Source organism: Mchenga conophoros, linkage group LG16 (assembly GCF_057382185.1).
Source record: "Mchenga conophoros isolate Kocher_MC1m ecotype Shallow Benthic linkage group LG16, M_conophoros_male_GT1.1, whole genome shotgun sequence".
In the NCBI taxonomy this organism is placed as follows: domain Eukaryota; kingdom Metazoa; phylum Chordata; class Actinopteri; order Cichliformes; family Cichlidae; genus Mchenga; species Mchenga conophoros.
Window position 1 is genome coordinate 28,783,100 of NC_140541.1, and position 21,529 is coordinate 28,804,628.

Consider the following 21,529-nt stretch of genomic DNA (forward strand, 5'->3'; position numbering starts at 1 on the left):
GACCAGAACTCACTTTCTAACAACAAGGGTGCCCCCTGGTGGCCATTAAAAAGACCATCTTTTATACCGTTTATAGTTCTGGATCCTTTACATTTAGTGGATTATGTTGATCTGCTCTTTATGATCCTAAAGAGGCTGAATGAATCTATTGTGTTTTTTTTTTTACTGGTTGTGGAAACCACATCACTGTTTCCTATTGGGTTTTTTTTAAATGCAAATACCTGCTTTGTATGGTTTCCTCTTATATCTCTGCATGTGTAAAACAGTTATAATCAGTGTAGACTTCACTCTCACAACATTTTATAAATGTTTGTCCCCAGAATTGAACTACAACTAGGCTAAAAAAAGAAAGGAAAAAAACGAAATATGAGCTACGCTTGTCCTGAAATCTGTCTTTTTCCAGTGCTTACATGTACTGGATATACTGTTTATAATGGGGCCCTTAGATGTATTACAATCCTGAATAGTCCTGGTCAGCTTTCTGCTCTGTACCACTGGTAAACCTTTTTACAGGGCTATTCTCTCAGTCTGCTCCTATGTTAAGAAAAGTGTGAGAGGTTACGGACTTCACTCAGATATTCTTCATATATTCCTTATAATTGTTAAAATGCCTGCTGGCCTCTCAGTCGACCCAGGAAAAAAAGGACTGCTTCGCATCTCTGTAGTTTCTTCATGTGTGTTAAAACTAACAGATATTTTGTATTTCATGACTCATAAAACACTTTACTAGTCAATATTTCTCATATTATCAATAAATCAAATGACTGTAATGTGTGAGTTCCTCCCTTGGAGCCTGCTGAATTATAGACTAAACTCATGGTGTATATTAATTTTAAACGCCTTTTATTGTCTTCAATGTGTGTGTGTGTGTGTGTGTGTGTGTGTGCGCGTGCGTATGAAGTCTTCTCACTTCCATCAGAGACTGGTACTTATAAACAAACTCTCCGAAAAACCCTCCATCATCCTGCTCAGCTCTACACATCGCTTCCCCCTTATGTCAGCCTCACAAACCTCAAAATCCAGAGTCTAAATCTTTCACCTACATGTGCAAAAGAACTAAATAACCCTCAGACCACACCTATTCCTTCAAATATTTGGAGCTGTTTCCAGGTGTCTGTAGCTCAGAAGTTAGAGCAGGTCATCTACTAACCTGGTTTGCTCCTGGGTTGCATGCCAAATATCTGTGGGCAAGATACTAACCCCAAGTTGCGCTCCGATGGAGTTTGAATGTTAGATAGAAAGCACTTGTATGAATAAGTGTGGGTATAAAGAGCTCTGGGAGAGTAGAAAGGTCCTGTATAAGAATCAGTCCGTTTGCAAACACTCTGTGCTTCGAAGGAGTGCTGATCATTTTTCAAACAGTCGTGATTTTAACAAAACGAGGAGACCTTTCCAGAGTTAAAATAAATTTATTGCCTTTTTTAAAAATAAACATCTGAAATCAGTCTTTACTCGACATTCATCAATCATTTCCCCCCAAATCAACTCTTTCTACAAGGTTACAAAAATATACACCCAGTTAGAAAAAAATAATCACCTCAAAGATGCTTCCTAGTCTGAAACATGTTTTACATGTTAGCTCATCAGTTTTAATTACTTTATTTTCCTCTAATGGTTTCTTCCATCTAGGCAGACACTGGCTTCTCTTTATGAAATGCATGAAGCCGGAGAGCTGCTGTACAGTGCATTACGATTCTCAGAGAAACTTTTCATTTATCTCAAATCAACAAAAGTCAGTCTGAGAGCTGAAGACAGTGTTGATATTTGGCTGAGGCTCTCTCTCCTTGAACCTGATAGGTCCAAAGATTTAACCCTGTAACACAGACTGTATCATATTTGATACATACATGAGATACATGAGATCTGTACATAATCAGTGTGACTGACAATCACACAAATCATTTATAAACTGCTATTTAATTTTTTTAAAGCAATAGATTCAATAAACACACCAGTTTCAAAAAGGGTCAATTATTTCACGGCTCAGGCTTTACACCATGAACTCTCAGCAACTCTCACTCCATTGCTTGTAGTATTTTTAAAAAACTAAATCAGAACACAGGTTTAAGTGACTCTGCCAAAAATAAAAACATGGTGGAGGTGGCAGTGAATACAGTGCAGCTTTCAGTAACACTGAAATTACAAGTCGTCGTCAGTCTCGATGATACAAAAGCATCACAGTCCTCAGCTCACTCAAATTTAGATGGATCCTGTGCAGGTTTGTGGTAAGTCTTTATAATTTATAATCAATATCATTAATTTAAACTGTATTCCAATCATAAATAAATAAGAAAATCATTTTAAAGTGACAAAACTCCCTCATGTCTTATTTTTTTCCTTGAACACACAAGGACACAACATTAAAAAAAATATTATTCTGAGTCAGCTTCAAGGGATCAAAACAACCTAAAAGTTTCATTAACTAGCTGGACAAATGTGTTTTAAAAAAAATCTGGATCTGCATTAAAACACACACAGTAACAATTATGACGTGAATGTGCGCACCATTTTCTCTGAACTGAGATGTTCATGAACTTTGCTGTCAAACTTTTTGGAAATGTTGCAAAGTTGCTTTTCTTAATAACATAAAACAAAATAAAACACACAAACAGAAACCCAAAAACAAAAGAAAAACCCAGAAATGTTCCTTTCATGCAGCTTGATACAAAAACATGACAGATGACAGATGCAGATTCCTTTTGCAGACTTTCGCCGGCTGAACGTGGAAGTAAACTAAAGCCCAGAAAACTCGGCGTTCCTGGATCTGAAGATGATATTCTTAAACAAGAACACAGAATAAGAGAAGAAGCACTCAGATTAAAAGAATGAAAGTTTCCTTTATGCTGAGCTTGTTCATCCTGTTCAGCGAAGGACCAAAATCAGTAATCCTGCTGGTCACTTTATCCTGGTTAAAAATATCAGAGCTGTAGGAGATCAGAGTTATGTTTGTGTGTCAGAGTTACAGTTTTAGTTTGTTAATGTGCATCGGCATCGGCGGGATGCCCAGTTTGATCGAGCTCTGTCTCATTCGGCTGCTCAGTGAAAAGTGAGCGCGTCACTCACACTCAAAATAAAATTGAGCTAAAACGGAGAAAAATCGTTCAGCCTCACAAAGCAGCAGCAGCACCTAATTCTGGTTTAGAGCCACACTTTAACTTTAACTGCAGCTGACACATGCTGCAGGTTCAGTAAGTACCTGCACTGTAGCCCACATTAGCCTTCAACAGTGTATTCATCCAAAATCTGCTACCAAGAACACACTCGTCATCTCTCTCCCTGGTTTTCCACTGCATTCAAATTCAGCTAAATAAAAACAACGATCGTAGCATTAACAGCCTTAAAGATCCCTTTTGAAAACTCTTTCACCCTTAGAAAAATATTTACATCGTTATTGCAGTTATTAGCACCGACTTTTCCCTTTAAAACACAGTTATGTTTATCATCTATGATGTAGTTAGCGCTTTTTGCATCCAGTTGATGCAAAGAGCAGATGAAATGGGTATAATATACACTGTATATTCAGCAGTAGGGCTGCCACGATTTGTCGACTAGTCACGATTACGTCGACTATCAAAATCGTCGACGACTGATTTAATAGTCGACGCGTCGTTTGAAGCTTTGTAAGATCACAAAAGACGCAGGAATAAGTGGCAGGATTTAAGAGTGTAATAACGGACTGAAACAGAAGATGGCAGCATTGCATGTACAAGGATGTCAGCTACCGTTAAACCCCGAAGAAGAAGAAGAAGAAGAAGAAGAAGCAGCTGTGTCCCAGAATTCATAGCGCGGCCCAGCGCAGTTTCCAACAATGGCGGCAGCTAGTTAGTTTTAATGTTACTCTTATTATTCTTTCTGGGTCACAAAATAAACGTTTAACATATTTTCAGGCGAGAATGTAGCTGTGTAAACCTCAAATATCTGCTCAGTTTATCAGGACACCACATATTTTCAAAAGCGCTCCAACGTTTTCGGAGACATCTGTTACCCACTAGCTCGTTAGCGAGCCGGGGGCTAGGCTCACTAGCGCTGTGAGAACACCGGACTCCCCGCAAATCGTTTTCAAACCCACCGCCGTCTTTCGCTACTCAGGTTAAATATATATGAGTCACTTAGATAACTTAAAATGTTATTGTTTGGCTTTTTTTTTAGTATTTTATTTGTTCCTGAGTAAATCAGTTTGTCTGAGATTAAAGTTATAGTTTTTACACAGCTGAATAAACGTCAAGCAGACAGCTGATTATCAGAAGTGTGAGATGCTCCAGAATATACTCCAGTGTCCTGTTATATTTTAGATAGCAAGGAGTTTATTAAACTTCACCGAAACAATCTGCAAATTTCATTAAAATTTAATAAACTATCTTGTCTTTATTTTTAGTTAGCACAGACCTTAAACACTTAAAGCTGTAAGCTAATGATAGTTATATAAGAGCAGATGCTGCTGGTGCAATAAGCTGTAGTTTTACGTCCAATGGATGATGATCTGATTAGTCGACTAATCGCAAAAATAATCGGTGACTAGTCGACTATCAAAATAATCGTTTGTGGCAGCCCTATTCAGCAGTCAGGGAAACACTGTAAAATAAAATTTTCATTAAATAGTTCTGAAACTCAAATGGAAGTTAAACTGACACGTATGTCAAAGTGCATTTGAAAATGAAGGTGCAGTGTCGCAGCCTGTCCAGAAGAGGGCGCTACGCTCCCACTGTTTATAGGCCTGATGAGGTTGTTGGATAGAAAAAAGTGGAGTTAATGAGAGGGGTCAGACCTCCTGCTCAGAGGTTTAGCTCCCACATTCCCTTTGCTGTGCACGTCTGCAGCCTCGATGCAGCTTCGGTTTGGTTATGGCACTTCCTGTCAGCGCGTGGCATCCTCCTGTCTCCTACGTGTTCGTCTCCCGCTGGATCTGGATGTAACAGGCCTGTGGCAGAGACATGGTTTAAAATCCTGCACGCATGATGGACGAAGAATAACTGTGATTGGAGTCACAGCTGAAACAAAAACAGCAATTTGGAGATTTCCTGAAGTTTTACAAAGATTTTTTGTTTCCTTTGAGGAACTATGGAGTCAGGAAAGTGCTTATAGACCTTTCTTATTGTAAACTGACACAAAACTAGGAATTTGTTGAAAAGGTTTTTTTAATTACGCTGCTTCAGATCCAGAAGAAAACACAAAGGGTCCATAAAATTATGTTGAAACAGGTACTTTTACACCTTTTATGTAAATGTGTCTGGGAGTCGGCTGCTCTCACCTTTAGTGTTGTGAACATCAGTCCCAGCTCTCCGTGCTGAATGTTGGGATCCATCATATCTTCTATGAGGCTGATTTCAGCTCCCAGGTTTCGGATCCTGAGCAGCAGAATAATGTGTAATGGATTAATTGGATGTTTATAAAACTACTTTCAAAGAGGTGGGATAGTAAAAATAACAAGACTGCGAACTTGAAAACCATCAGGACTGATTTGGTCCTCTTTGACTTGCTTAGTTTGGTTTTCACTTCTTGTACAGCTACTTAGACAACCTCCAACAAAACACAGTACTTTATAAAATACTCAAGAAAATAGCTCAGGATGGAAAATGCCCTTCATTCTCTTACAGATATAAATTCTGCCAGCTATCACTTATAAAATGTTCCGTTTTTTTAATCATTATAAATATCACGTGTTTAAAAAACTTTGAGGCTATAGTTCCTACACCTGAATCTCTAAAGAGGGGACACAAATTTAACACTGTGAGGTCTAACTCACCGGCTAGGCTGACATCAACCCTGAATCCTACTCCTTTGTATTTGGAGACAAGCTAAAAGTACTTTTTTGGGAAAAATCTAAGTATTTTTGAAAAATATCAGGTAGACTGATGACTGTTTTTGTTCCCTGATTGTCAAGACTTCAATAAAAGCATAAGGTTAGGGTAACCAACACAGACCTCAAATACCACCAATAAGGCAATACAGACACCTCTTACTACATGCAAATGCATGAATGTGTGATAGGATACCTGGCTCTGAGCACCACATAAAGGAAGAGTGGGAACAGATCATCCATGCACCAGAGGAAGTCACCATGCAGCAGAGGTTTCACCTCCAGGGTCAGCTCCTCAAACGACTTCTGGATCACCATCAGCTTGTCTGACGGAGTGAATCTGGTGCTGTGTAAATATGAAGGGTTGAATTTTAATACTCAACTCGTGAATTTACATTATAAACTCATGACATTGTGACATTTTTATTAGTGCGTGGGTGTGTATCCCTTTACCAAAGTCTCAATAGTTTGTGATCAAGCATCACAACATCTATTAAAAAACCAGCTGAGTGAAGGAGTCCCAGTGTGTGCTTGAATAATCAGCTGCTAACTGAGTGAAATGACCTGAAAGTATCTGTGTGGCAGTCTTCACAAGAACTGGGCAAATTCTCTAAATGCTTAGGAAAGGTGTTTAATGCTTCCTTTAGGAGAGGATATAGCTGAGCATCCTTGATGAAGGAAAAGGAGACAATAGCGACATCCCATTCAAGTGATCACCCATCCGACTATCCTTCTTTTTAACCGCTTACTCAGTTCACACAGAGAGCTGCTGGCGGCTCTGAGGTCAGCAGGAGAGTGCAAAATACTGAGCACCCTCGAGGAGACCCTCCATCGCAGTCAGGAAGCTCCGCCCACCAAAGAGCTGAACATCTGTGCGCTCAGGTTCAGGATGTGAAGGTGGACGTCAGGATCGACAACATCATCCGTCACTCTGAACTGAGCACAGCTCATCATTCAGTGTAGTGACGCTCTTCTTCATGGCCGACAGGTGAACCATGAACTTTATCCCGCTTTAATAAAATCTGCTTCTAAGGAGTTTTTTTACTTGTGTGAAGAAACATTTACATTTTGAAAAGCTTGTGTGTTTGTAACCAGGACATCTGTAAATTCAGTTGCAAATGAATCACTCTTATAGATACACAAAACTCTAAACCATGAATAAGAGCTCCATTTTTCATTTTTAGTGTCTAGTCATCACTAATGACATTGTGCGTGATCACAGGGCAGCTACCTGATCTGCTGGAGTGTTTCTACAGCAGAAACAAAACAGGCGTCTTTGCTGCTGGACACAATCTGTAATGCATGCAAAGAGATCCAGTTACAGACAATGAAACGAGAGCTGCAGCTGTAAATAAAAGCTGCACATTTAGACTGAAAATTACAGAAAGAAAAAAAAAAAACTGCCTCACCTGCTTTTTCTCCCCAAGAATTGACATCCACAGCGGCCAGAACTTCCTAAAGTGGAAAAATTCAAATGACACAAAACAAACAAACAAAATGTTTTTTTCTAAAGAAGAAAACCTTTTATATTTTTACTTATTTTGTGTGTTTTGTACTCACTCCTGCACTTCCAGGAAGCTGAGCAGCGATTGGTCAGGCTGTTTGTTGAGTCGGAGGATGCGCTCCCAGTACTCAGTTTCCTCCTGCTCCTCCTGCAGGGAGTACAGAGTAAAGAGAGGAGGATAGAGTCGAGGGAGCAGCAGAGGGAGGAGGAGAGAGGAGGAGCTCACCACCATAACACAGCTGGAGAATAACGTGGTGGAGGAAGAAGAGGAGAAAAACACAGATGAAGAGTCAGGAAAACTTCATGTGTCCTGTATATGTGTGTGTGTGTGTGTGTGTGTGTGTGTGTGTGTGTGTCACTCACCCATGCCCTGTTGTGTAAGAGTTGCGTCTGCTCTTAGATGGAGAGGTGGGGGCATCTGGGAGGACGCTGCCATCGTCCGGTAATCCTGGGAATAAAAACCTGCAGACAGAATATTACACCCATATTTAGTCAGGTGACAGACATTATACCACATATACATATATAGTAAAATTTATTGTATACAAGAGTTTTATTTAAGTTGGTTTCACCTTCAGTTTTTAAATCTAATAAGGGCTCAGTCCCTGTAAACCAAATCTTAAACCACAGTCCTGACTCCCTCACAATCAGCTGATTGATTTATTTTTGGTACAATAACTTTAATATGAAGACATGTCATGTTTACTCTCAGAGTTAAAAGCCCTCAGAGTCACAGGGGAGAGGTTGTCTTATTTTTTTCCAAAATTGTGGAACTCTTACAACTTAAGTGCACGAAAAACCCACATGAAATTTTCAGATCCTCGACATAAAGTCGGTTAAATCTGACCTGGAAAATCTCTGCACAGGTCCATGGTGAAATCATATGCACAAGTGCAGGTGGTCAGAACAGGATTTCAAGGTAGTGACTGAAATGTAGCAATGGCACAGAAAGCTGCACTAAGATGACCTTAAACAGGGAAACAGCAAAATGTCCTAATTTTCAGAGCACAGTCCTGGAAGTTTCTCCAGTCTCAGACCCGTGTATAGAAACTCTTTCCTGAGGGCCCAGCAAACAGATGAATCTACCTGATGACGCCGTAGAAATGCGTGAGGTAGGCCAGGACCTCTTGGACCGCCTGCCTGAGCAGCCTGCGGTTTGATCCCACACCGACGTACGTCATTCTGTACGCTGTCACCAACGTCTCCACCAGCCAGCCTAGAGGGTGGTGGGGGGTCTCACATGCCTGATGCACACACATACACAAACATCTATTAACAAAAACAAAACTACAAATAACCAAAACCAGAAGACTTTTTTGACGCAGGAAAACAGCTCATGATAATCAAACCGCACCTAACTTAAACTTGGTAATATCCCCTCAAGATCTTCTTTGAGCCTGGACGGCTTCCAATGCGTTCAAACATCACGTGATGGATCATCGCGGCTGATCGGGGCTGGGTCTCCAGTTGCCACAGCTATTACAGTTTCTATTTTGGTTTATTTTATTTTGTTTTGAATTCAGATTAGTTTCAGCTGTTCAAAGAGTGAATTTCCACATTTCTGTTTAGTTATTAGCTTTAGTCTTAAATTCCTAAAATATGTGTCAGTAGTGAGATTTAGAAGTTCATAATGAGTACTAAATACAAATGCAACGCTTTTTAAAGGCAGCTGATACGTAATCTTGGCAATTAAGTATCGAAGTGTGACCAACGTGACAGATAAAATATAAGGAAACCACCTATATTTTTATTATTTGCGTTTTAGCGTTTCAGGTAGCTTTCCTTTTTTTCTTCTTCAAAAATGTGAGTTCTAATTTATTTATTCTATGTAATCTGAAAAGCTCCTAAAATGTACATTTTAATTTATGTTTTCTATTGTTTATTTATGGGATTTCTGCACTTACTCTGGCTTCTCCCCACAGTCCAAACAGATGCCTGTTCGGTTAACTGGAGATTTTAAAATGGACTTGAACTGTTGTTGGCCATTCTATCACAGGCTAATCTGTCTAGCATGCAACTGTGTGCAGACACACAACCTCCTCTCAAGGCCCGCCTCCCTGCTAATTCATCCACTTTGCACCTTTACCTCTGCCATGCACGCTGGATCTCCACTGATCAAGTTGGGTGGACATCCAAGTTTTTGATCACACCCCGTACACACAGTCCTATCATTAACTCTGTCTTTCCAAAACCATTTGCGTCTGCGCCTTAATGAAGGATAAATCTGTTTATTTAAATGTATGATCACTATACCTTGGTGAGGTATCTTCGTATGTTGTCGTAGTTTGCTGCAGTGACAGGTTCTTCATACTGAGGAATAAACTCCAGACACTCCAGGACTTTGGTCTGAGACCTGCTGAGGTCTGGGCTACAAACATACAGCACACAGACACATCCACTTATTTAAGTTGACAACTGTATACGTAAGACACGATGAATTATTATCACACTGTGCGGCCCATTAAGTAGTTTGGAAAGTTACATATTTCTTCTGCAGGAGCTTCAGCACATTTAGTTTAAAGTAAAATGATAAATACTGCATTAATGTCTCATCTTTAAAATGTGTAGGTTTACATCATTATAAAAACTGTGCGGCAGAGCTTTCACTTTAACAGATACAGTGTTTTATTAATGCCACTGTGGCAGTTACACTGTCAGCCAAACGTGCCGAAGCATGACAGAACCACCGCTGTGTTGGATGGATGATGTGGTGCTTTAAGTCATCAGCTGTTTCCTGTCAGTTTTATAGAAGTCTAGGGGAAAATGACCCGACTTCTCACAGAATTTATGATGGCAGTAAACACCTTTCTGATGAATTTATGTTCTCAGTTTTAGATTTAAGTCTTAATATGATATTCATTTTCGTAATTATGGTGCTATTTGAGGTAAAATGTACAATAAAGAAGTTTATTATTGAAACCTGATTTAAAAAAAATCAGGCTACTGACTATTAAAATGTTGAAAGTGAGCCTTTAAAACTGGATTTCATCAACCAATGTGTGACCTCAACTTGGCTACATCAATCTTTTATTTGAAATCTGCAGTCTAAACTAACACAAATTAAATCTGAGGCTTTGATGTTGCGTCCTTTATGTGTCTACCTCTGCCGTCGTGCAGTTGTTATTGTAACAGCGATGTTCTCCCAGGCCGTCGTCCTCTCTCCTTTCCCAGCAGCGTCGCAGCCAAGCCGACTCCAACATTCATCAAACACACAGATCCACCTCTGATCTGCCGGCACGGCGTACTGACCCAGTCTGCTGCACATGTGCAACATTTTCAAAGTTTTAAATGACACGGCATTATACGATTATACCCTCGTAACAGACAAGAAGTTGACAAATAAAAGCCTGCACAAATCAGGAGCACATTTACATGCATTATTATAAAACCAGCTCACTAAAGTGCAATAAATACTCACCTCAGGCCGTTCTTCTCCTTGTTTGGAGGTTCAACAATGCCTGGCTTTGTGTACATTCCAACCACCTTCAGCCCTGAGCTCCACTCTCCACTGAACTGGCCGTCCAGACTGTCACCATTAGGCATGGTTAAAATCCCCTGAAGGAGAAGAGGAGTGAAGAATGAAACTTGTTTTAGAGTATTATTAGTAACAACCGTGGTAAAAAGGAAAAAAAGGTAGATTAAAGTTTTGAAGACTATCAAAATAAGACCTTTGCAGACACCAAGTCCTAAACAAAGAGCAGAAATCACTTCTACCTTCCCACTGATGGTCCAGTCGTCAGTGAACTCCCCATGAAAAACTGTGTCATCGTCTGACATCAGCAAACCCGGACCCTGTCAGAAAGCACACAGCATCAAATGTGTCACCAATACGATTAAGATTTCATCACCACATTATATTTATTTACATTTCATCATCAGGTCAGATTTAAAGGCAGGCAGGACATTTTACTAGTTCAGAATTCAAAGGCGTGAGGTGCACAGGTGCACCAGTTCTACAACATGCACTACAAACTGCAGTCCAGTCACATGTCATGGATAAGATTAGAAATGTATCGATCCTGAGTGAAACCCTTGTGTCTTTTATGTGCTTTGTGCAATATAAACAGTTGCAAAACAAGAGACATCTATAGTTAAAATTTAAGTAAATACAAAGTTGTTGTTTTTTTTTGTTAAAATGTCTGACTCAAGCTAGGAACATCCCAGAAAACATTTTGCAGTTGAAAAACATCATTTTGATGTTTTTTGACAAACCCAACCTAATTAACAAGAGTCTGCTGGACGCTCTTCCTGTACTCTCTGGAAAGGGGATGTTTGTGTTTAGTAATTAATTTACAATATTATCTTATCAACTAGAGCATGATAAACTCATTTTATCAAACTGATTCACACACTGAGGTGTCTGTGTCATCCATCTGTTTCTCTTAAAAGGCAAAAGGCAGGACATGGCCTCAACAGGTTGGCAGACTGCAGGGCTAACACAGAGAAATTCACACCTACGGGAAATTTAGAATCACCAATTAACCCAACATGCACTCCTTTAGACCAGGGGTGGGCAATTCCAGGCCCCGAGGGCCTGTATCCTGCAGGTTTTAGATCTCACCTTGGGTCAACACACCTGAATCACATGATTAGTTCGTTACCAGGCCTCTGGAGAACTGCAGGAGCTAATTTAGCCATTTAAATCAGCTGTGTTGGTTCAAGGACACATCTAAAACCTGCAGGGACACCGGCCCTCGAGGCCTGGAGTTGCCCACCCCTGCTTTAGACTGTGGAGAAAGAATGGAGTGCCCGGAGGAAACCCACAGAAGGAGAACATGCACACAGAGGGCCTCTGACTGGCTGGTGGATTCAAACCCAGGACTCTCTTGCTGTGAGGCAACAGGGCTAACCACTGTAACGCTGATACTGGAGGGCAGAGAAGTGATAGGTGTGATCATCTCGCAACAACTGAGACAGAATTTACATCTACATAACCATAAAAGGATTAAAATGACCATGTATTTTAAAAAAGCATGCTTGGGTAATACTGGGGTTTGTATATGTTGTTTGGCTGAGATGAGCCTGATGTCCTTTGCTGGCATGTTTAGAGTCTACTAATGGGAGCAGCAGTGGGGTTAGCATATTTTAAATTCTGCTGTTTGAAGAAGGAAAAGCATGAGCTCTGAGCGCTCTGCACCCCTCTCCGCCATCCCAGGACCCCTTCTGGTATGTGCTTCAGTGACATCAAAGAGAATCCTTTTTGATGATAAGCAGGATAAGTTATTTAATTATTACCTGCCGCATGTAGGATGCATTGTGTAAAATGCATTTGGTATTTTATCAACACACCACAGGCCTGCAGCTACTACCTGTCAGCACCAACAATTCAAGCCTTGTTACACCGCATGTCTCCCAACTTATCTGTTATTTCAGGTGCAGGGGTTTGTATATGCTTATTATAAACTAAAAGCTTTTTTAGAACTAACACATAGGATGAATAAAGACAAAAATGCATTTGTAAATGTTCAAACTAGTTTTTTTTTTTCTGCACATGTATTTAAATAAACCAGCAAAAAACCACTTATTAAAATGTACTCAAACTCACTCATCAGCTAACAAATTTGTAAGCACATATGTAAGCAGATACATATTTCAGGGTGTACTTACGCTCATTTTGTTCTCTCTGAAAGTTCCTTCAAAGTACACACTGTGCTGCGTGATGACGACCGCACTACCATGCCGCTGGTCATCCAGCCACATGCCCATGTACTTCTCACCTCTGGGGGGAAAATGAGATCAGGGACTGCTGACAGGAGCATGTCTTTGATACAAAATTCATTCAATGATAGGCCATCTCTAGAAACCAGGACCGATATCAACTACTGTGAACCGACCATTAGACGAAACCTTGCTCCGTCCTACCTAAGGAGATGCGTTCCACATTTAACACTTCTGAGTTTCCATATTTCTAAAATAGCAGTTTTCTTGGGGTTATTCAGACCTTGTGATGTCATCGTAGACGCCATATCCTGTCTTCTTGTCGTGGACCCACTGCCCGATGAAAACACTGGAGGAATTCCTCGCCAGTTTCCCAGAGCTCAGCATGCCGTAACCGTGCCGCTGCCCATCGCAGAAACAGCCCTCGTACACCTCGCCACTTGCATACCTGAGTATGACACATATACAGCAGCCTTCTGTGTTAGTGTGCAGAGCCCACAGCTGTGGCCACTTCAAAAAAAAAAAAAAAAAACACTGTGGAGACATGATGTTTTATTTTAGTTCCACATTTGCTGACCCAAGACATTTGTTAATAAGAGCCGATGTCTTTAAAACTTAAAAAGCTTTTATATCTGTATATGGACGTCCAGCGCTGCTACTTAACACCTGACTAAGGCAACACGTACAATTTGTGCTATCTCACACCAGAAAGTTGGTAGAAAATGTGTACTGACTTGTACTTGCCAAAACCATGGATCTTGCCCTCTCTCCACTGTCCTTGGTAGGTGTCGGTTTTATTCAGTAGTTTATTAGGGATCACACAATCTCCATAGCTGGGAAAAAAAAGTAACAGTTAGCAAAGATCAGAATCTGCGACGTGGATATTTAAAACATGCCGGAGGTGAAGTGTAGGGCAATTACATCACTATTTCTGTTTCTTTTTTATCACATGACCAAAGGCAGGAAGAGCAGAGGTTTCTTACTGGAAATGAACAACATATCCAGTAACCACCTCTGTATAAGACCAGGTTACTGTACTGACCCATCCTCCAGTCCATTCTTGAAGTTCCCCTTGTACAGTCGCCCATCCGGCCACTTCATGGTTCCTCTGTGAAGGAAAATATAGCTTCTGCTTAAACCATTTAGCCAGCGTCATCAATTAGGCTCCCCACACAAAGAAGGAATTTACACAAGAAGGCTGGAAACAGTCTTTTCTTCATTCATGCTGACTTCACTTATTGGTTTCTAGTGATTTGATTCCTCATTCATGCACATTGCTCCTCTTTGACCTAAAAACATAATGACTTCAAACCTGCGTATTGAAGAAGTGGCTCTGCTTTTTAAATATATATAAACATATTTTACATTAATCATTGTTTCTAAGAGATTCCAAAGACATAAAGTTAGATTATTTGTTTTGTACAGTGGTCCCTTGCTATAACGCAGTTCGCGGCCTCGCTGTTTCGCTGATTTTTTATGTCCAATTTTGCATGTTTTTTTTTTTTCTTACAACGCATTGTGTTCTGCACCCTGATTGGCTGTAGACCACTGTCAATCAATCTCGTGCCGTGTCTCCTGTACACTAAAGAATGCGTTCAGCTTGACAAATTTACACAAATCTTCAATCGCTAACAGTGTGACACTGAAGTGCTGTACTGTATGTTTGTAAGTTTTCTCCCCGACAAACACAACAACGTCGACGAGGCGTTTTGCACTGTCAAAGGCAACAGCGGGTGCTTTTGGTTTCATTCTATAATACTGGACTTTTTTTTTTTTCTTTGAAGTTTTTAACTTTGAGAGTGTTTAAACAAGAGAGTAGTAAGGGGTTTTACAGCCTTAAAACATCTATAATAATTGTAAAAAATAAAGTTGGATACTTCGCGGATTACACCTATCGTGGGTTATTTTTAGAACATAACTCCCGCGATAAACGAGGGACCACTGTATTGCTAACTGGCTGTTTTTTGGTATTCAAGTTGTATTGGAAACCTATTGAGTTGGGCACATTGTTTTATGCATTTATGCGTGACAAAATAATACAGTTCCATTAAATCCTGTTATTATTGTTTGATTTTACAGGTGTATTAAATGAGGAACATTTTTAATGTTCTCCTAAATGATGCCTTCAGGGGCCCTTAAAGAGAATGCCAAAAACATACAAACATGTTTTCTAACCTGCCATGAACCCGTCCTGCCAACCAGCTCCCGGTGTACTGAGCATCTTTGAACCGTTCGTCTGCCGTGAACGTGTAGGAGGCCGTGCGAGTCATTGCTGGTGACGACCCCTGACCTCCGCCGCCCAGTATCTGATCCACTGTCTGGTTAAGAGATCGTAACCACTTGTTCTGCAGAGAAAGAAGCACAGAATCGAAGGTGACGCTTTAAGACGGAATTCGATCTCAAAAAAAACTTTTTTTACAAACTGATTTTGAAAAACTGAGCAACAGTAATGGTTTAAACCATAAATGTACCTTTTCCTGCGGTGTTGAGGCCACCAGGGTGAAACTCTCCTCTGGACATGTTATTTTGAGGGCATGACTGAAAATATGCAGCACAAGAGCAATAATTAACTTAATTGGTACAAAAAAAACAAGGAGGTGGATCTTTTAAATATTGTATTACAAATGACATCCAACTTCCACTCCCTAAACGCTTTGTAGGCTGGAGGTCCAACTTAAAAATATTTCTAGAATTAGATCACTCTTGTCTCCTGCTGATTTTCACAAGGTCATGCAATGCTCTGCAAGCTGGAAAAAGTCAGAGCTCACTCCACTGATCCCAGCTGCTCAGATTTTAAAATCTGACTCATAAATAAAAAGCATAAATGACATCCTTATAAGTACATGAAGTGCTTATTACCATCTTATTAGTCTGGGGGTTGAACGGGACTCTACTGGCTATTCTGGGGTCTCAGCTAGCAAACAAAGGTGAGAAATGTACCAGTACTTTTAAAAGTAGATGATTTAAAGAGCAGTAGGTTTCATGGGAAGTTAACCATAACCATGGCTTAATGTTTTGCTGCTTGTTGCCTATCCAATGAATACAAAGTAAATTAAAAGATTAAAAAAAGATCCCCGCATGGATCTCACTGCTCCCATGTTGCTGTTGAGGCTATAGTGTTGCATAAATGTTTTTATCAGAGCGACTAACATTCCTTTACTTCGCATTAGTCAGCATGTAGATTGATTTCTACAACAACAAACTCACAGTCCGCTGCCGTTTTCAGTGACCGGTTTCACCCACAAACAGGTCAGAGGGTAGACGTGATGAGTGGAGAACTGCACACAAAGAGGGAGAGCAGCACTTTTTCTGTAATTCTCACATATTAGGTAACAACGCGCTGTCTGAGATTACAAAACTTTAGAAATGATCAAATCTTACTCTGTGTGTGTGTGTGTGTGTATGTTAGAGAGGGAGAGAAGAGGATAGATGACCAAAAGATATGCCTTTATAACTGTCTGTGGTTTCCTGACTGTGTGCTGGTAAATTGGGGAAGTCCAACGTCTTTTGAGTTCAGCTACACTACCCTACATTAATAAGGCAGTTTCCTCTATAAACTTATGACCTTTTATGATGTTTCAGTTGTTTTCAACATGACTTGTGTTTTAATATTCAAAGTAATTGACTGTTTTAAATTCCTTTTTATATCAATTACAGTTAAAGGTCCATAAAAGCTTGTTTTTTTAACTACATGAGATGTAACCATTAAGTTGTGTGACTCCTACAATATAATCCTGATTTAAATTTGGATGACTTCTCCTTCAAGGACTTCTGCTGCTTTTAGGTCTATCTGTAGAAGTCTTGTTCTGACCATTTGAACATGTGAGCTGAAAACAGAAGCATAGAAATGACAACCATGCTGGACGTGGACACACAGAAGTGAGTGTTGGACCTGTCAGGGTTTCACCCTCGTCTTTGATCCATGAACAGGATTTTAAGGGATAAGCAGGGGTCCATTTTTTGACCCTCGGAATAGCATTTCTGCTTTTTGCAGATGTAGTTCTGTTGTCTTTAGTGGTGCGTGACCTTCGATTTTGTAGCCAAGTGTGAAATGGCTGCGATGACAATCAGCAGCTCAAAGTCTGAGCGCTGTAAAACAGTGGAGTGCTCCCTCTGGATCTGGGAAGAGACGCTGCCCCAAGTGAAGAACTCTCATCATCTTCTTTGCCAGTACTGAGAAGATAGAGGTAGACCAGCAGAGTGGTGCAGCGTGTGACTGGATTGTCATGACAAATTCTTTTTTCTCTTGAATGACTGGATAGTAAAGCGAGAGTTCCAACTCTCACCTATGGTAAGGAGATCTAAAAACCAAACAAGTAAAATCACCTGAAGATCTTCTGGGCTAATTCTTAGGGAAACTCAGACATCCAGAAGGAATTTGAAGCCTTTGCGCCTTTGTGTGAAAAAAGAAGCTAGCAGAGATGGTGAAGCATCTGCTCATGGATGACTCATGAATGGAGGGTTTTTGGGCACATCTAACATCTAAGAGTGAAAGATCCAGAACTCACTGAGAGATTTTATATCTCATTGGGCCTGGGAATTCCTCATGATCACTCAGGAGGAACAGGAAAGAGATGCTGGGGAGAAAGATGTCTACAATATCCTGCATAACCTGATGGCAGATAAGCAGAATTGAGTTGGTGGATGGCCGGATGGGTAGACGGACAGACAGACGGATGGATGGATAAGGTGAAGACCTTGAAGGGGAACTGACCAGCTTTAATTTTTGATTGTCATGGGAAGAATTAACATTTCTTAGTGCACATTGCATACCAACCACATTTTACAATTATAAGACTTATTTATGATGCACAAAATGACTTTTAATACATCAACGGTTGCTCAAAGTTTTAACTCACAACACGTGACATGAGCCCAACACACCACACCACATCAAACAGGAAACAGAGTCTCAGGAAGAAACTGCTCTAAAACCAAAAAAAGTAGCCAGAGAGGACAAGCTGACAGTAAGTGTAAGAATAAAGAAGCCATCATCTGGAAGAAATCAGTGACAGTCTCCTTGTTTAAAGCTAGACCACAGCAGTGAGAGATGCATCCTTTCACCATCACCCTTCCAAGCTCTGAACTACTGCAGCTATGACCTCATCTACTTTCACCACTAACTAATGTTGGAAAATCTTCTAAACACAAATGAATCCACACACAGCAGCCTGCTGAGCAGCAGCTGGACAGAATCAGCCATCAGGACCACATGCACAGAATAAATGTTAACACAGGACATCTGTAATGCTGGAATATTACAAAGGCCAATGATCACTGTTTGTTTTAGCCTCATTCATGTTAACTGAGTGGACAAAATATTAAAAACAGAGTATTAGGGAACATAATGGCCAGCAATTCTGACATCAAAGGAAAAATTAATTTATGAACAACGCAAGCCATCGTTCATCATTATACAAACAGACAACGAATTCTTAGTTTAGTTGTAGATCAGTCGATAGTTTGTTCTGTCTTTTCATTTACTATCAAAGGACTGACCAGTTGCCATAGATGTGATCCCACCAGTGAGACTCTTGTCTCTCAGGTAGACCAACTTCAACTCCACCATCTTATTCTGCTGTGAAGATTTGGTGCAAGCTGGAGGGCTACTCCAACTAGAGGTGAATAGGTTTGTGTGCTGCCAACCCAAGCTCAACAAGGCTGCAAAGCAGAGCATAGACTAGTGTCGCCAAGTGCTACTCAAGAAGATGGAGCTGGAGCATGTCCACAGGATGAGAGACTCACTGGTGAGCCAGTTAATTATTCGGCCTATATGATATTTGCAGAGCTCCTATTTCTGCAGGGGAAAAAAATCACCTCAGATCTTTGAACTAACAGAAGAACTTGCTTCTGAAAGTATATAAAGCCCCAGATCTTTAAGCACCTGTAATACCTGTCCTGTATTAACATTTATATAGCTGCATTCAAATCCTAGTTGATCCTGTCAGAGTGGAAGCACTGAACAGATGCCGGCCCACCTACAGTATGCTGCTGCAGCTCAAGCTCAAGCTCAGTTACAGTTATGTCTGTTATTGGAGGTAAACTGGTGGAAGGGATACTCACGAAGCTCTGAGAGGGAATTGTACCCTGAATAAAAGACACAATGTTCATATGTAAGCTTCATGATCAGATGACCAGAAATCACTGTCAGCAGAGATCCTTTGGGTTTTCTCTGGTGTACAATGAGTGTTGTTGTTGTTAACAAAAAAATGAAATAACGACAATTTTAAAAGACTTAAAGGCTCCTTTATACACTGCTTCCCCCAACATGAATTTATGCTACTAACATAAAAAAGAAAAGCACTTTAATATATCTGATTTCATACTGACTTATTCTGAGTACCTGTGTGTGCACCAGGGCGTCATTGAACAATATGAACCAGTGATTTGAGAACCGCCCGGCGTTCTGCGGAGTCAGAGATCGGTTGCTGCTTTCACAGACCACACGACGCCTAGGAAGACGCAGGCACTCCTGAAGAACAAAATCACACACATAAATTTCCTTAATAAAACCCGGAGTACTCTGGTAGCTCATAAGCTGCAACACATGTCTCATAACTTAATGTGTTTTCACACAGGATGTGGAAGAGGCTGCACTCTGAAAACCATTACTTTCAACAGACTGTACTGCACAATGATGGGTTTCTGCTTTGCAGAGCAGCGTGCAGTTCAGATGCTCTTGCAGACACCTTGATCAAAGTGCAACAAATTTAAATATACGGTGATTTATATTTGTCTGGGAATTTGATGAATTTACAAGAGGAAACCCTTGGAAACAGGTTTCTGTGCAAGCAGACACCTCAGGTGTGTGTTTTTACACACCAGTTGCTCTACAGATCTATTATAGTTCTTTAACAACTGAAGAAAGGAGGTGCAGAAAAGAGACTGACATCCAACTGAAAGTATTCAAAACTGTACCTATTTGTTTTGTCTTTGAACAGCATGCTACACCCATCAGTGAGAACTACCCTATTACTTTAGCCAATGAAATGCAGGGCAGGGCTGTTCAGGGCAAGTTAATACTCTGGGAATCAGCTCAGTTTGAAAAGGAGCACTTAGAGAGTGCTGCCAGGAAGGCTAGTGGCTCTAGGGAGTGAAATAAAATTTAGAAGCACACTTGTTGTCATGGGTTAAAACCTCAAAGGAAAGCATAGTGACTAATGTGTATAGACTAGAAAAAAATTACAGGATGCAGGCACATAAAACAGAGTTGTGCTCACAGTAGTTTTGCCAGAGTGGGTCTTCCAGAACAGGAAGGTGGTTTCAGCCTCCTTCTTCCTTCTTAGCAGTGATGAAGACAGGGACTCGCAATCTTTATGACCCTGATCAAGGGACTTATACTCCACAGTTAACTGGGGAGAAAAGGAAAGACAGCACGACAGAGAATTTTGTACACCTGAACATATAAAAGACTTGAAGTCAATATAGTGACATTAACAACCACTTGTTCTAATGTTGCTCAGTCATGGGAACGAAACAGAAAGTGAGGGAACGGAGCAAGGGAAAGAGAGAAGAAAAAGAAGGGGGAAGGTCAAAAAAGTGCTTGAGACAAAAAGAGAGAAGAGAGATTTTCTCACCACATCATAGCAGGCCGCCAGTTTGAGCAGGGCTCGGCTGTACTGGTGGAGCTGCTGCAGAGGCCAGTACAACATTGAAACCAGATCAACATCACCACTGGCTGACTGATCTGATACGGACAGCTGAGTGAGCAAAGTCTGCCGAAAGCCTAAACTCTCACTGGGCAGGAACAGAGACAGGCAGAGACAGATACACTCTTAGAATAACACGTCTGTCAAGTGACTGGGATAAGTTTTATGCTTTTAGTTTAGTCACAAAAGAAGAAAACATACAAGAACATGTATTTGCAAATGAAGAGAGCTGCACTCCTACAGTGAGCACTTAAGAAAAATAAAAGTGCTTACAGCGAGAGTTTGTGAAGTGGTTGGAATCCGCCCATTACTTGGAAATCACCAAGTGAAGAAAAAAACCTAGAGTCAGACAGAGTGATTTTAACTTAGATTTTACCCCTCAGTGACACACAAGATACACCTTTACAAAGTCAAGTGAACTTGCAAGAGCTTAAACCCTCCATCTCAAATTAGAGGCATTTGTACTATTAAAGATCATTTGAAATATGTTTGTCTTCCTGGCTTGTTTCTTTTAACTATCTATAAGCTTAAACAAGATGTGATGAAACCTAACCTGATCACAGCGTAAGTATGTGTGGTCCCGAATTTCAGGAGGGTTTGCTTGTATGTAAAGTAATTCTAGCCACAGCACTATAACTGCTTTGTAATGCATGAATAAACAAAGCATCATGAATGTGCAGCTGACAAATCAGCAACAACTGTGTGATGCGATCATGACAACATGGATCAAAATCTCTGAGATATTTTTCCAGCATCTTGTTGAATCTATGCCGCAAATAATTAAGGCAGTTCTGAAGGCAACCTGCTACAAGTAAGGTAACTAATACAGTCACCAGTGAGTGTAAAAACTGAAAAAAAAAAAATGGAGAAAAGGGGATAAAAAGGCATCACAGGGATTACTGACATAAACATGAGTATGTC

At 40.4% G+C, this 21,529-nt stretch overlaps 1 protein-coding gene across 4 annotated transcripts in view; it reads right to left on the minus strand.

Annotated features, from left to right (window-relative positions):
- Positions 1 to 1,389: 1,389 nt before the first annotated feature.
- Positions 1,390 to 21,529, minus strand: part of LOC146557001 (alsin-like) — a 33,451-nt gene continuing 13,311 nt past the window's right edge. Inside the window, exons 18-42 of one of the 4 annotated variants that reach the window (XR_014888893.1) lie at positions 20,882 to 20,947; positions 20,537 to 20,696; positions 20,180 to 20,311; positions 19,303 to 19,431; positions 19,023 to 19,046; positions 16,167 to 16,237; positions 15,431 to 15,497; positions 15,135 to 15,304; positions 14,002 to 14,067; positions 13,694 to 13,792; positions 13,243 to 13,407; positions 12,909 to 13,020; positions 11,016 to 11,093; positions 10,720 to 10,856; positions 10,403 to 10,558; positions 9,555 to 9,669; positions 8,388 to 8,545; positions 7,665 to 7,763; positions 7,358 to 7,540; positions 7,207 to 7,252; positions 7,029 to 7,090; positions 5,994 to 6,143; positions 5,249 to 5,345; positions 4,766 to 4,918; positions 1,390 to 2,778 (exon numbers count right to left, since the gene is read on the minus strand). Coding sequence is in view for 3 of the 4 variants with exons in the window: in XM_085248679.1 (XP_085104805.1) it covers positions 4,880 to 4,918; positions 5,249 to 5,345; positions 5,994 to 6,143; positions 7,029 to 7,090; positions 7,207 to 7,252; positions 7,358 to 7,540; positions 7,665 to 7,763; positions 8,388 to 8,545; positions 9,555 to 9,669; positions 10,403 to 10,558; positions 10,720 to 10,856; positions 11,016 to 11,093; positions 12,909 to 13,020; positions 13,243 to 13,407; positions 13,694 to 13,792; positions 14,002 to 14,067; positions 15,135 to 15,304; positions 15,431 to 15,497; positions 16,167 to 16,237; positions 19,023 to 19,046; positions 19,303 to 19,431; positions 20,180 to 20,311; positions 20,537 to 20,696; positions 20,882 to 20,947 (2,581 nt within the window). In the remaining variant the exon portion in view is untranslated. Of the gene's footprint in view, positions 4,919 to 5,248; positions 5,346 to 5,993; positions 6,144 to 7,028; positions 7,091 to 7,206; positions 7,253 to 7,357; positions 7,541 to 7,664; positions 7,764 to 8,387; positions 8,546 to 9,554; positions 9,670 to 10,402; positions 10,559 to 10,719; positions 10,857 to 11,015; positions 11,094 to 12,908; positions 13,021 to 13,242; positions 13,408 to 13,693; positions 13,793 to 14,001; positions 14,068 to 15,134; positions 15,305 to 15,430; positions 15,498 to 16,166; positions 16,238 to 19,022; positions 19,047 to 19,302; positions 19,432 to 20,179; positions 20,312 to 20,536; positions 20,697 to 20,881; positions 20,948 to 21,529 lie in introns of all 4 variants that reach the window. The other 3 variants (XM_085248680.1, XM_085248679.1, XM_085248681.1) reach the window with 3 other exon arrangements.